At 41.2% G+C, this 14,427-nt stretch overlaps 1 protein-coding gene across 1 annotated transcript; it reads left to right on the top strand.

The window, feature by feature from the left end:
* Positions 1 to 294: 294 nt before the first annotated feature.
* On the top strand, positions 295 to 12,859 carry Lyg2 (lysozyme g2). Its single transcript, XM_035452694.1, has 5 exons — positions 295 to 337; positions 8,697 to 8,837; positions 9,860 to 10,056; positions 11,135 to 11,270; positions 12,575 to 12,859. Exons 1-5 carry the CDS (start codon positions 295 to 297, stop codon positions 12,691 to 12,693), a joined length of 636 nt encoding a protein of 211 aa, XP_035308585.1. The 3' UTR covers positions 12,694 to 12,859.
* The last annotated feature ends 1,568 nt before the right edge of the window (positions 12,860 to 14,427 follow it).

The following is a 14,427-nucleotide window of genomic DNA, read 5'->3' on the forward strand; positions in this document are numbered from 1 at the left end:
AGAGATAGAATACAGCAAACCTCTGTTAAGTGTGCGTGGGGTTATATATGTAAGACGTGATACAGGCACTGGGAGTTACGCTGTAGGAGAGAGCTCTGAGGATGCACATGCTTGAAGCTGCAGAAATGCTGGCAGAGAACAGGAAAATAGGTGTTGAATTGGAAATGATTCTAAGGTTTTTAACTCATTTTTTAAAAAATTACAGGAACTTCCTGTTAAGAAACTTTCACGTTTTAAAATTAATCTGTTTCTATTTCAAACCAGTAAAGATCCCAAAGGATAAGGGTCACGACCATGCTACCCTCGGCGGTGTTTTGGGGACTTGTTGCCCTCATTGGTAAGTAGTTGATTGGCATTTTCCCTTATTCGCAGGGTGTCTGTTTTCTAGCATAGTCAGAAAGGATAACGATTAAATGCAACAGAGGAGTGGGCTCTCCTGACCTGCCTGGCCATTAACCAACTGCTTTTTGTTGTTGTTTGTTTGTTTGTTTGTTTGTTTGTTTGTTTGTTTTTTTGAGACAGGGTTTCTCTGTAGGTTTGGAGCCTGTCCTGGAACTCTCTTTGAAGACCAGGCTGGCCTCGAACTCACAGAGATCCACCTGCCTCTGCCTCCCGAGTGCTGGGACTAAAGGCATGAGCCACCACCGCCCGGCAACCAATTGCTTATTGATTGTCTTTGCTTTTCTTTGTGTGTGTCCATCTATATATGTGTATAAATATGTGAACAGGTGTGTGTGTGTGTGTGTGTGTGTGTGTGTGTGTGTGTGTGTGTGTGTGTGTGTGTTCACATGCAAACAGAGGGAGAGGTCAGAATTGACTTCAAGTGTCTTCCTCAATCATCGCCCCTCGTTTTTTAGACAAGGCCTCTCCCTGAACCCGGAGTTTATGATTTGGCCAAGCTAGCTGTCAAACTTGTCCAATAAGCAAAGCAACTGAGCATCCCCCCATCCTTGACCAACTGCTCATTTAAAAAAAAGATTTATTTATATATTTTAATGTACATTGGGGCTTTGCCTGAATATATGCCTACATGAGGCTGTCAGATCCCCTGGAACTGGAGATACAGTCTTGAGTTGCCATGTGGGTGCTAGGAATTGAACCTGAGTCCTTTGGAAGAGCCAGTGCTCTTAACCACTGAGCCATCTCTCCTGGTCCCCAACTGCTTAATTTTAAGGGTATATTCTGCTTGCTAAGCACACAAAGGAGATACTGGTGGTATTTAAAATAATTAAATACTTATTGGCCTATATATTCTTTGACAATGCACCTACGTGTTTGGGATTCTTATAAAGAGGGGTATGGCACATGAAGAGAAAATTCTCCATGCCAGGTAGTGGATAAGAGTTATTAGATGAGTACATGGAGAGGGAAAATCCACTAGTGTTGGAGTTTAGAATGAAAAGTTCACATCTATATAGGAAGCTCAGACCTGAAAGCCTTTGGGAGGTCACAAAATGAGTGAATGATGCAGGGCAATTTACTATGGGAAGAGAAGAACCTGATGGACAGAAGCAATGACTTAGTAAAAGCACAGTGTTGAGATGAAGTATTTGGGATAAAGAGAGCTGACTGGTAAGGTCAGAACAGAAGATTTCTTTTAATTGTTTTACAATTATTTCATTTTATGTGTATGGGTGTTTTGCTTACATGTATATGTCTGTGTACCATGAACATGCCTGTGTAGGACAGAGGAGGACACTGGATACCCCCAAACTGTAACTGCAGATGGTTATGAACCACTGTGTGGGTGCTGGGAATCAAACTGTGGTCCTGGAAAAGGTAGGTGGGACAAGAAGAGATGAACCAGGTGTGGTGGCTCATACCTATAATCCTAGCGCTCAGGAGGCTAATGCAAAAGAATCACCACAAGTTTGAAATTAGCCTGGGCTACAGAGTGAGAATTTGTCTCAAAAAAGATGGATGGATAGATAGGTAGGTAGGTGGATGGATGGATGGATGGATGGATGGATGGAAAGAAAACGTGGAAACAGTAGTTTAAGAAAAATGAAGACCCAAGCCAGGCGCACACCTTTAATCCCAGCACTCAGGAGGCAGAGGCAGGCGGATCTCTGTTCAAGGCCAGCCTGGTCTCCAGAGCAAGTGCCAGGATATGCTCCAAAGCTACACAGAGAAACCCTGTCTCAAAAAACCAAACAAACAAACAAACAAAAAACAAAGAAAAATTAAGACCCATTATAAGCAGTGTTCCAGTTGTCATGCTAAATTGAGAAACGAGTACTTTGACAGTCTTTACTTCTAAATTTGGAAATGTGAACCCAGCCCAAGGGCAATAATTTGCAGTTACTTTTGGTTAAAAGCAGAGCAACATGTTTTTAAATTTTTATTCATTTTTAATTGCCAGTTGGGAGCAGAGTTGTATAATAGCCCGTGAATTAATTGTGAGCTACTATTCTATCTATGTGCAAATGAAGGATGACCAATTTTAAAAAGACTGGTATGTTGATGTTAGCACAAGAGTCCATGGTCATATTGTAGATCCCTTAAAGCAATGGTTCTCAAGCATGCATAAAAGTCAACTAAGAATGCTACTTAAAATGAGGGCTCTTTGGTCTTGGAGATAAGATTTCTGATTTAGTATACCTGATATGAGGAGCCCCAGGGCAAGCATTTTAAATGAGTATCCCAGTGACTGTGGATACACAGTGAACATGACAAAGGCTACCTCTTTATGAATGGAGGGTGAGCCTGTCAACATATTTATAGTAATGTAAGGTACTGGGAGCCAAGGAATGAAGTATGAGTATAATTTTGTTCATCTTTTTAATATAGGTGAACCAAAAGGCTCTCTGATAAAGCAAATTTTTTGGTACTGAGGGTTGAACCTTCATTCACTTCAAACACACATTCTATCCCTGCAATAAACCCCATTCCCTTTGATAAAGTAACTTTTGAAACGATATTCTAAAATATTTTTTAAAGATAGTGTTACAGTAGCTAAGGCTTCGACCACCACCTGGATAGCCTAGAATGGCCTTTAACTCCTGATACCCCTAATCTTATTGAGTGCTGTGTGCAGTTTACATCTTGTTGGTGATAAAACCCAGGGCTTCAGGCAAGTTAGGCCAGCACTCTACTTGGTGTATACTGAGCTACGTCACCTGGCCTACAAATTCTTTTAACTGTAGAAAATTTCAAACCAACAAAACAGAACTTTCACAAGCTCATAACCAACTTTAGCAGCTTCAACCCTTTGCCACTCTTATTTTATCAAGCCTGGCCCCCTACCTTGCTTGACTTTGATGTCTGATGTGTGAGTGAGTGTGTGTGTCTGTGTGTGTGTGTGTGTGTCTGTGTGTGTCTGTGTGTAAGAGAGAGAGAAAGAGAGGAGAGAGAGAGAGAGAGAGAGAGAGAGAGAGAGAGAGAGAGAGAGAGAAAGAGAGAGAGAGAGCGAGAGCTTGTGTGCTCAAGCATGCACAAACATGTATGTATGTGACATGAATGTTTGGTTGGTGTTTTTTGCAGCAAATCTAAATCATCAAACATTTGGCCCTGGGTTGGAAAGATAGGTCAGCCGTTAGAGGAACTGGCTACTCTTCAAGAGGACCCAGTATCACATGGCAGCTCACAACTGTCTGTAACTCCAGTTCCAGGGGATCCAGTGCCCTCTTCTGGCCTTCATGGTGCACAGATGGACAGGCAGGCAAAACACCATATACACAAAACAAAATAGAAACATAACATTTCACCGGCTAAATGTAAGGACCTTTTCTGGCAGGACATGCTGATCCTGGCTTACTCTCACATTTCCTGTCCCAAGTCAGGAAGCAGGCATTTTTCCAAAAGATCTGGATCCTCTTAGGAGGGAGCGGTATTTAGAGACTACAGTTTGGGAGCTAAGGGTACACCACTGGTTAGGGTTGCTATTTCTTCCAGATCTTCTTTACCTCTGCAATGTTACATAAAAATTTCTGTTTCTAAATGCATATATGTTGCAATTTATGAAGAGGAGTGTCAAAATAATCAGCAGTGAGTTTTTAATATAATTTATGATTGCTTTATGCTCCAATCTATTCATATATGCATGTCATAGGATGTTTTGGTTATATTTACATTGGCATAAGTTCACCTGAAATAATTTTCTCTTATGTGTGAATTAGTCTTCCAATTTTGTATAGAGTCAGGTTTTTCTTTTTCTGTAATTCCTTTTTCCTAGTCAATTTCATTTTTAAACTATAGCGGCATTTATATGCCTCCAAAGTAAAAACTATTCGAAACCATTCAAATCATTTAGAAACATCTAGTCTCTACCCCTGTCTCTTTGGCCCTTTTACCTTCCCCGACCAATTCTTATTGGTCTTTGGTTCATCTTTGTATTATTTCTTTGAAAATGTAAGTAGATTGTACATGAACATATAACTACATTTTTTTTCCTTTTCTTACATGGAGTGTGAAAATACTGTTGTAGAAATGTGTCGATCTGGCCGTCTTCCTTTTAGTGTGCTTGACAATCTTTCGTATGTTTAAAGATGCTTTCTCTTTTCTCCACGCATTCTGTTTATCCCTTTTACTGTTCATGTGATATTTGAACATAACGGAAGGCTGTGCAGTAGCAAATCACGTAGACTCTGGTCAAACTGAACACCTGTGCAAAGGGCTTATGAGAGAAGCCTGCCGGTATGCCGAAGAACAAGCACAGGGAATACTTGAATACAAGAAAAGGAGGGGGTCTTTGGAAAGGAGCCATGGGTCCAGTGAAATATGGTAGAGGGGAATGAAGTATGCAGACTTAGCCACCTCTCTGAATGGTGATGGAAATTCGTGAAGCTTAAGACCGGTAAGTTCCATAGGTGTCCCCAGTATGGTGGCCAGGAGGGAGAGTGGAGCTGGGAGGTCAGCGAGGAGGCCTATACAGTTCCAGATAAGCAATGACACCGTCTTGGCCATAGTGGTACACAGCAGGAAGAAGGGGTCAGCTTCTGCATAGATGTCTTTATTCTGTAGGCTCATTCCCAAACCAGGCACTTTGGATTTTACATGAATCTCTGTTATGAGAATCCATTATTCTTTCACTCAGAAGTGCAGTTGTGAGGCTGGAGAGACGGCTCAGTGGTTAAGAGCACTGGCTGCTCTTCCAGAGAACCTGGGTTCAATACCCAGCATCCACATGGCTGCTCACAACTGTCTGTAACTCCAGTTCCAGGGGATCTGATACTTTTACACCAATGCACATAAAATAAAGCTAAATAAAGTATCTTTTAAAAAGTACATTTGCTCCCAAGTATCAGCATGTTGGTTTTATGACTCTAGTGAATACCAATATCTGAGGATACTCCATCCCTTATCTAAATAAAATGGAGTATGATTTGCATAGGAACCCATACACCTCTTGTATTTTAAATCATCTTTAGGTTTTTTTTTTAACTTTTAAGACTTTTTTAAAAAAAGATTTTATTTATTTATTATGTATACAACATTCTGCTTCCATGTATATCTGCACACCAGAAGAGGGCACCAGATCTCATAATAGATGGTTGTGAGCCACCATGTGGTTGCTGGGAATTGAACTCAGGACCTCTGGAAGAACAGTCAGTGCTCTTAACCTCTGAGCCATCTCTCCAGCCCTAATTTTTAAGACTTATCTATTTATGTTACATATGAGTGTTCTATCTGTATGTATGCCTTTATGCCAGAAGAGGGCATCAGATCCCACTATAGATGGTTGTGAGCCACCCCGTGGTTGTTGGGAATTGAACTCAGTGCTTTTAACTGCTGAGCCATCTCTCCAGCTCCTTTAGATGATTTTTAATATTTAATGCAATGTGAACTGTAATGAGTCTTTCTCTGTCCCAACAATTCGTGGAGACATTATAGCTTAGGCTTGTTCCTAACTAGCTCTTATAACTTAAATTAACCCATTTGTGTTACTCTACATTCTGCCACATGACTCATGGCTGTTACCTCTCTTTCCTGAACATCTTGATTGCTCTGCATCTCCTCGCGTCTCTGCCTTTCTTCTTCTCAGAGTCCTGTCTCTGGAAATCCAACCTAACTTCTTCCTTCCTAGCTATTGGTCATTCAGCTCTTTACTAAACCAGTCAGAAAGCACTTTACTAAACCAATCAGAAAGCACCTTGGCAAAGACACATCTTCACAGGGTAAACAAATATTCTGTAATAGTGAATACTACATAAATAGTTCCTATTCTATATTTCTTAAGGAATGATCAGAAAAATTAGCATGTACATGTTCAGTACAGACACAACATAGTCCTTCCATAGTTGGTTGAATTCCTATATGCAGAAACCAAATCTGGGAAGGTCTCTGATATTTACTACACGCCTCATGGGCACAAGAAAGACAGCCTTAGAGGGAGATAGTGTGATAGGGGCTGTGTGGTAGTTCTGCTTTGTGTATCACATAGAAATCCATTTCTCACAGTACTTGATGGCTCTGCTGGTTTCTGTTTTTATCATCTGGATAATTTGTCAGTATCCTGACTTCTGCAATGGTTTCATTGCCTAACTTTTTGGGTCCATTCACAATTCCTTTTCGGTCTGTTTGTGAATTAGAGAAAATGGGTTATGCTTGTGTTTTTGTTGCTCTTTTTAAGTAACAGTTTTTATTAATTCTTCCATACACGCATGTGATACACTTTAATCATATTCATTCTCCACTCCACCAAGATCCACAACCATGCCCTTCCTACTTTGTGTCCTCTTTTAAATATTTTTAATGAGTACTGTATTTACATCAACTTACTGATGGGGAATGTTCTTCTGTATATATATATATATATATATTTCTCTTATTGGTTAATGAATAAAACACTTATTGGCTGATTGCCAGACAGGAAGTGACGTAGCTGGGCAGAATCAGGATATAAGCAAGGACAAACAGGAAATTGCTCTCTTCTCTGCAGAGACACTGAGCAGTCATCATGTAGCAGGCAAAGGAGTTGCAGGTCCAGCATTCCCCAGTAAGCCAAGACCACGTGGAAATACATGGATTAATAGAAATGGGTCAATAATTAAGAAAGAGCTAGCCAATAAGAAACGCTAGTCACAAGCCGGGCGTTGGTGGCACACGCCTTTAATCCCAGCCCTCATGAGGCAGAGGCAGGCAGATCTCTGTGAGTTCGAGGCCAGCCTGGTCTCCAGAGCCAGTGCCAGGATAGGCTCCAAAGCTACACAGAGAAACCCTGTCTCAGAAAAAAAAAAAAAAAAAGAAACGCTAGTCACCAGCCAACAAATTTATAACTAATATAGCATCCGTTGTACTTCTTTGGGGCTGAGAAGGGTAGTGGGACCAGTTGGGACAAAAAAAAATCTCACATAACAATTTACATCATTTCCACCTTTTCATCCAAATCCTCCATTGTCTTCCTCCCTGATCCCTCTCAAATTCAGGACCTCTTCTCCTTTACAGTTACATATATAACTACAGCCTGCTAAATCCCTGTATTTGTTTTTCAGAATTTTACCTTAAAATACTTTTAAAAATCTTTAGAATTGTTCTGGTTTCCTAATAAAATAAATAGTAGAAAGAAGAGTTCTATTTGTTATATACCTAGTTCTAATAAAGTATAGTCTCTTAATACTGTTATATTCATAAAAATTATATATATTGTGGGCAAACTCAATTTTTTTTTTGGTTTTTCAAGGCAGGTTTTTCTCTGTATTACTTTGGAGTCTGTTCTGGAACTAGCTCTTGTAGACCATGCTGGTCTTGAACTCACAGAGATCTACCTGCCTCTGCCTCCAGAGTGCTGGGATTAAAGGCATGCGCCACCTGGCTAAGTTAACTCAATTCTTATCTTTAAAAAGTTGTTGGCATAAATGAGGTAATACAGTTATCTTAGTAGATGTTTTTTGGAAGAAGGAAAGGAGGAAGAAATGATAAAATCATATTATAATCTCAAAAAATAAATAAGAATAAAATGTAAAAATTGCCAAAACTACAAAATAAACTAATGAGCCTTGGATTGATGTGAGAAAACTCATAACATTATGTGAAATAATGTCAGATTTCCTTTAGCGGAGGGACCTGAACAAACTAATTAGGTCACAATGACACAGTAGAAAACAGACATAATTTTGATGTAAGTTGTTATGGTAACCTAAGTCATTTATTTCTAATGTTGTTAAATGGGTCCAGAGCCTTGCCTTATATCAACATGACACAAGATGAAAGTCTATGCAACTACTCATAGTACCTTTCTTGTTTTTCTTTTTTTACTTAGTTGTTTACACTCCAGAAGTGTTTATATCAGAAGTTGCTTTTAAAACTTTCATTAAATCTTGTGCTGGGCAGGGACACAGATCAATGCTAGAGAATATACTTGACATGTGAGAGGACCTGGGTTTGATCTCAGTACCAGGGAGAAAAATCCTGTGGCCACTTTCATTCTGATGGGGACTACAATGTGTGTGTGTGTGTGTGTGTGTGTGTGTGTGTGTGTGTGTGTGTGTGTGTCTGTAACCTATATGCACTGATTTTCACGCATATTTTATGGTGTTCTAGAATAACTTCTAGAAGTTAAAACAAAGTTTGGAATCAATGGGAAAGGGTCACTTTTGCCTTTGATGAATTCTTGGTAGAAAAAGGAGTTGAGCAGGAATAATAATTTATGGTCTCTACTGTTGCATTGCTTTGTGGTGTGTGTGTGTGTGTGTGTGTGATCAAGTCAAGCAATATTTTCTTGAAGGCTTCACATAAATAATCATTCTGCTCTCCAGGCACTTCCAGGGGCTCATACCCATTAACACATTCCATGAACCCTCATCTGCATCCCCGACTTTACCATGGCTGCTATGGAGACATCATGACTATGGAAACCTTTGGGGCCCCCTGTGACATAAACAACCTGATGAACTGTGGTAAGTACAAACTAGAGCAGGGTCCTGTCCACCATCACAATTATCATTTGCAGAGTTTTTCTTAGTAGGTAATTTGTTTTGAAAAGGAGCCAACACCAAATGCCTTTAATCCCAGCACTCGGGAGGCAGAGACAGGTGGATCTCTGTGAGTTCGAGGCCAGCCTGGTCTACAAGAGCTAGTTCCAGGATAGGCTTCAAAGCTGCACAGAGAAACCCTGTCTCAAAAAACAAAACAAACAAACAAAAAAAGACAGGGTCTTCCTGGTTGGCCTAGAACTCAAAAGTATAGAGTATAGCCTCAAATCCATTCTCCTCTACCTTGGGAGAGTTGGGATTAAAGGTGTGCACCACCATACACAGCATAATCCGGAGTGCTGGGATTAAGGGCGTGTGCCACCAATGCCCGGCCAAGGGAGGCCCTGTCTTAAAAAGTTTTTTTTTTTTTTAAGTGCCCTAGCCAACCTAATAAACCACTTTTTTCCCCTCCATGATTCTTTCCAAATTGTGTCCAGATGTGTTGATTTCGATATGGCAAAACCATTCCTTAAATAAAAGGTCCAATTCCAGCTTTGTTGTGCTCAGTTCATGCTGCAGCATGAGTATTCCAAGCAAGCAGAGTCTCTGTCTCATATAACTTCCCTCCTTTGCAACCCTATTTCAAAATCTTCCTCATGCAAGATCATGTAAGCCCATGTTCTCAATGCACGGAGCAGAGGCTCAGCAAGGAGTCACATCCTCTGGCACAGAACTGGTTGGTTGCAGAGCTGGAGTATAACTTGGCTCCACTAACTCCTAGTCGGTGCTCCATCGTGGCAGGAAGGAGAAGGAGAAGCAGCTGCGGTGGCTCCATCTAGCAGGAGTTGGTGGACCTGCCTGGATTTCTGTAGTAAGAGGTCGGAAGGCTGTATTAGAATTATGGTCCTGAGCTGTGGGTGTGGTCAGAAGCTGAGACTAAATTAATGAACTCTGAGAACCTGTTCTTTTCTGGGATAGAGGACACGGTTTCTTTTCTGCCAACATAGGGATCCACGGTTCGGAAATGTTTGCCGAGATGGACTTGAAAGCCATCAAGTCTTACCGTATCCTCATCAAAGAAGTGGGGCAGAGATACTGCATCGACCCCGCTATCATTGCAGCCATCATCTCCAGAGAAAGCCATGGAGGAGTTGTTCTGCAAAATGGCTGGGACCATAAGGGACAGAAATTTGGCTTGATGCAGGTAAATAACCAGAGACTCTCCATCAACCCAACTTTATCTCTTCTTGCAGAAGCTCAGCCCAAACTTAAAGTCCATTCCAGGACCTGAATACCCAAGTGGCGGGGCATAGGGGCTTCAGGACACTTTGCTCTGTAGTGTTTCATTCAAGAATTAGCAGTCATTGGGCATTTCTTTAAAATGTTTCCTGTGTATCATAACCACAATGTATCAACTATACCTGTATCTATAGCTACTATAGACAACATGAACTATACTTCAATTGGGAATTTTGTTTGTTTGTTTGTTTTTTGAGACAGGGTTTCTCTGTGTAGCTTTGGAGCCTATCCTGGCACCCACTCTGGAGACCAGGCTGGCCTCGAACTCACAGAGATCCGCCTGCCTCTGCCTCCCGAGTACCGGGATTAAAGGCGTGTGCCACCAACGCCCGGCCAATTGGGAAAATTTTATAAAGCTTAATAATAATCTTTATATAATAATAATTATAATAATTGATGATGTTATAAAAATAAAGCTGACCTCTTGGAGTTTCTGGAGTAGTAAAATTCATGAATGTGGATTAATTGAAGGAAGGGGAGCATAATTATTTAAATATTTGTTTCTAGGCCCTTTATTTGTTTTGAGGCAGCATCTCACTGTGTAACTCTGGCCAACCCAAAACTTGCTTTGTAGCCAGCCCATGCTGGCCTGGAGCTTGTGGTGGCCCTCTTGCCTCTGCCTCCTTAGTGCTGGGGTTATCTGTATCACCAAGCCCAGCTAAAAAAAATATTTTCTTTGAAGTAGCTGCATAATTATTTTCATTGTGGATGTCTAGAGGTTTGATACTAATTATTCACTTTGAAGCATTTTTCCTTCTCGGTCTCCTCCTCCCTCATTTTGTGCATCAGAAAGCACCCAGTGAGATTCTCCTGAACTGGTCTCTGATTCTCTCGTCCAGAAAAGACAAGACATTAAAATATACTTTTGTGGGTCAAAGATACTGGGCCCAGTGTTTGAACTTGAATACAAAGGGGGTGACCTGGGAATAGCAGAAAGTGTGCCACCTTGCCCAGATACTGACTCCATTGTTTGACTTTTCTAGCTTGATAAGACACACCATCCTATTGGTTCCTGGGACAGCAAAGAACACCTTCTACAGTCTGTTGGGATTCTAGCAGAAAAAATTAAGGCAATCCAGAGAAAATTTCCCACATGGAATGCGGCTCAGCACCTCAGAGGTAGGTCTTAAGCCTAGTGCTTTGCTTAAATGAGCAGTGAATGAGTCTACTAAAAGCAACTGTGCCCCAGGCCCCTGGAAGCATCCCCACTGGGTTGGCTAGGAGGGCATGCCTGTCTAAAGGATGCTTTAGCATCGTCTGGACCATGCATGACTTCTTATCCTTTACCCTCCTGCAAGATGCTAGGTTTCTTACTGAATTTCTGGTCAACTACTAAGTCACTGAATAATACCCTAATACCCTAAAAGTTAAACACAGTTTACCACTGGGGGAAGGGGGGGTGCACGCCTTTAGTTCCAGCACTCTGGAGGCAGAGGCAGAGGCAGGCAGATTTCTGTGAGTTCGAGACCAGCCTGGTCTACAAGAGCTAGTTCCAGGAGAGCCTCCAAAGCCACAGAGAGACCCTGCCTCGAAAAACTCGAAAACCAAAAAACACTGTTTACCTTCTCATAGGTCTTTTTTTTCCCTCCTGATCCAATACTATTAACTATTTTCCAAGTTGTTTGAATAAACTTTTACTCTAAGGAACTTCAGAGCTTCAGTTACCCCAAGAAGTCTAACTGAAAATTTCTGTTTGGCTGAACTCAGAGGCACTGAAGTTCAGCAGCTCCCAGATGGAATTAACTCACTAGGCCACCACCACATCTTCCCTTTGCTTTTATTTTATTTTTGTTTTCAGAGACACTGATTTAGCCACTCATCACAGCCAGAAAAAGAATTTTTTTCTCCTTGGACTCACTTGCTTTTTCTTTCTATCCTTCCAGCCGCACCAATTCCTCAGTTTGCCTCTTACAGGATCATGATTTGGATATTTACACGTGTACTCTCTTTCCACACTTTAACAGTCTGACTTTGAGCAAAGAGTTTTGTCTTTCTATCTCGAGGTCCTCAAAGGCAGGAAGGAGAATATCTGCATAAAGCACAATTTTTAAAAATACATTAATAATGATCAAAGATGAACTTTGGGAAAAATAGCACATACATGAACACAAGCCCCCATGAGAAATCAATCTTGGGTACCTTGCACTCAGTGAGGAGACTCTTCTGACACACAATAGGTGCTTTTAAAAACATGAATGAGTGAGTGAATGAATGAATGAATGAATGAGTGCATTGTTGAATAAATGAGAAAATGTTACCATCTTGTATTAGTTCTGTCAGATCTGGGCTCTGTAAAGAGAAAACAGAAACCTCACTACTCTGGAGTATTTGCCTGGAGGGTGGTGAGTTATGTCTTTGGGTGCTCATGTCTTATCTCTGCTGACAGCTAATATTGTAATCTAACCCTGTGTGTTTCATTTCAGGTGGTCTGGTTGCTTTTAAGTCAGGATTGGAAACCATTGTCACTCCTGCAGACATAGAAGCTGACTTAGTCGATGACATTATTGCCCGAGCTAAATTCTATAAAAGACATGGCTTCTAGACAGAGGTACATTGATGAGGAACTCAACTGGCCCCTCTTTCAAAGTTTAATATTAGCCCATTGCACTCAATAGGAACAAAGACATGGTTAAAATTATGAAAGTTTGTCTCCAAACTTTTTAATAAAAGCATGCAAAAGGAAGGAAGGAAAGAAAGAAGGAAGAGAGGTGGGGATGTAGTTCAGTTGGTTGAGCTCTTGCCTAGCATGTGCAAGGCTCTGGGTTCCATCTTTATCACAAAGAAAAAAGAAAAGAAAAAGCCCTAAGTCCACATATGGTTCCTAGGAAATATTCATAGATGTACATATAATTTCTTGGTCTATATGAACATGGCACACAACACGTGCATGTTCTAGCCAGGTTTCATTTCAGCCCATGATTTCAATGGTCACCTATACTCTGTCTACCAGAATTACTAATAAGAAGTGAGCCTTTGTCCCTTTTCCAGTATCTGCCCCAATTGCTAGGACTCTGCTCATGAGATGTGTCTGTCTCAGAGGCCAGATCCACTCTGAGGCAACAGATGAAGAAGAGATGATGGGTGCTGGTTGTGGCTTTTAGTTGCCTCATCAGGAAAGGACACTATAATGTGTTGGATTGTGAAGCTTTACGTGTTCCTGCCAAGTGACTCTGGGTTTTTTTTGTTCTTGTTGGAGACATTTGCTGGGCATTTTCTGCCTGTCCTTTCTCTTTATGAGAAGGAACCAAAATTTTACCACCCTTCCTTTAGCCACTTTGGAAAGATCCAGGTGAACCATTCTCTGTCCCAAAGAGCACCCAATCCAGCCTGAAGGAGCCAAATCAGAACCAGACAAGGCCTCACTCTATATCCCATGCTGCTCTCAAACTCATAGAAATCCTCCTGCCTCAGCTTCTTAAATTCTGGTATTATACTGTGGGCCATCGTGCCTGCTGTGTAATCATTCTTAGGATTTGACAAAGCCCAAGCTTTACCAGCTGTTAAATATTTGCGTTCTCCTCCCTAAATGTGTTTGGTCGGAGGTGTTCTTCAGATGTACATGCTGCTCACGGATGATTTCTTTTCACTTTTCCCCTAGAAGCATTCATTTCCTTCAACACTTGCCCCTTTGATGTCACTGTTGCAAAGACAGTTAATGTGTAGGGAGATAAGCTTCAAGTAATTTATGAAACCGGAAATAGTACACTTGCACCCTGAATCTATTTCCCCAGGGTTCTTGTTCTGACTGACACACTGAGAGGTGTCCTATAGAGGGCCACGTATTAAAGTTGTCTTGGTTTGGTTCCCTCAGAACCTGACCTATGACAAAAATGTGGGTGCAAATAGTTTAGGGGGGACCAGAAAACAGATATAGAGTGGTTCAATGATATGGATGAGAAAATAATAAAACATGTGTCAGCAAGCCAAATACCCTAGTGAGCAATGGGATTCAACCTTTCAGGAAATCAATGTGGAGCCGTGTGAAACACTCATCTCAGAATTATCTGCCTTCACTGGTGCAGGACTGGAGTCTCTGCCCAGCACCTCTGAAAGCCACTGGATGAAGCATCTGCCTGTATGGGGAGGGTGTGGCTTCTTGCTAGTCTGATCTGCTAAACAAGCACAAATATAAAACACTTGTCCAAATTTCCAAGAGCGAGGAGTTGCAGCACAAGCAGGCAGATCAAGTGAGAATTTAGAGACATGGAAGAACTGACAGCATCTGAGTCACAAAGCAGGGAACGTTGTTCCAGTACTTCCTGTTTGCACCTCTGAC

The sequence above is a fragment of the Cricetulus griseus genome (assembly GCF_003668045.3).
Source record: "Cricetulus griseus strain 17A/GY chromosome 1 unlocalized genomic scaffold, alternate assembly CriGri-PICRH-1.0 chr1_1, whole genome shotgun sequence".
NCBI classification, from domain to species: Eukaryota; Metazoa; Chordata; class Mammalia; order Rodentia; family Cricetidae; genus Cricetulus; species Cricetulus griseus.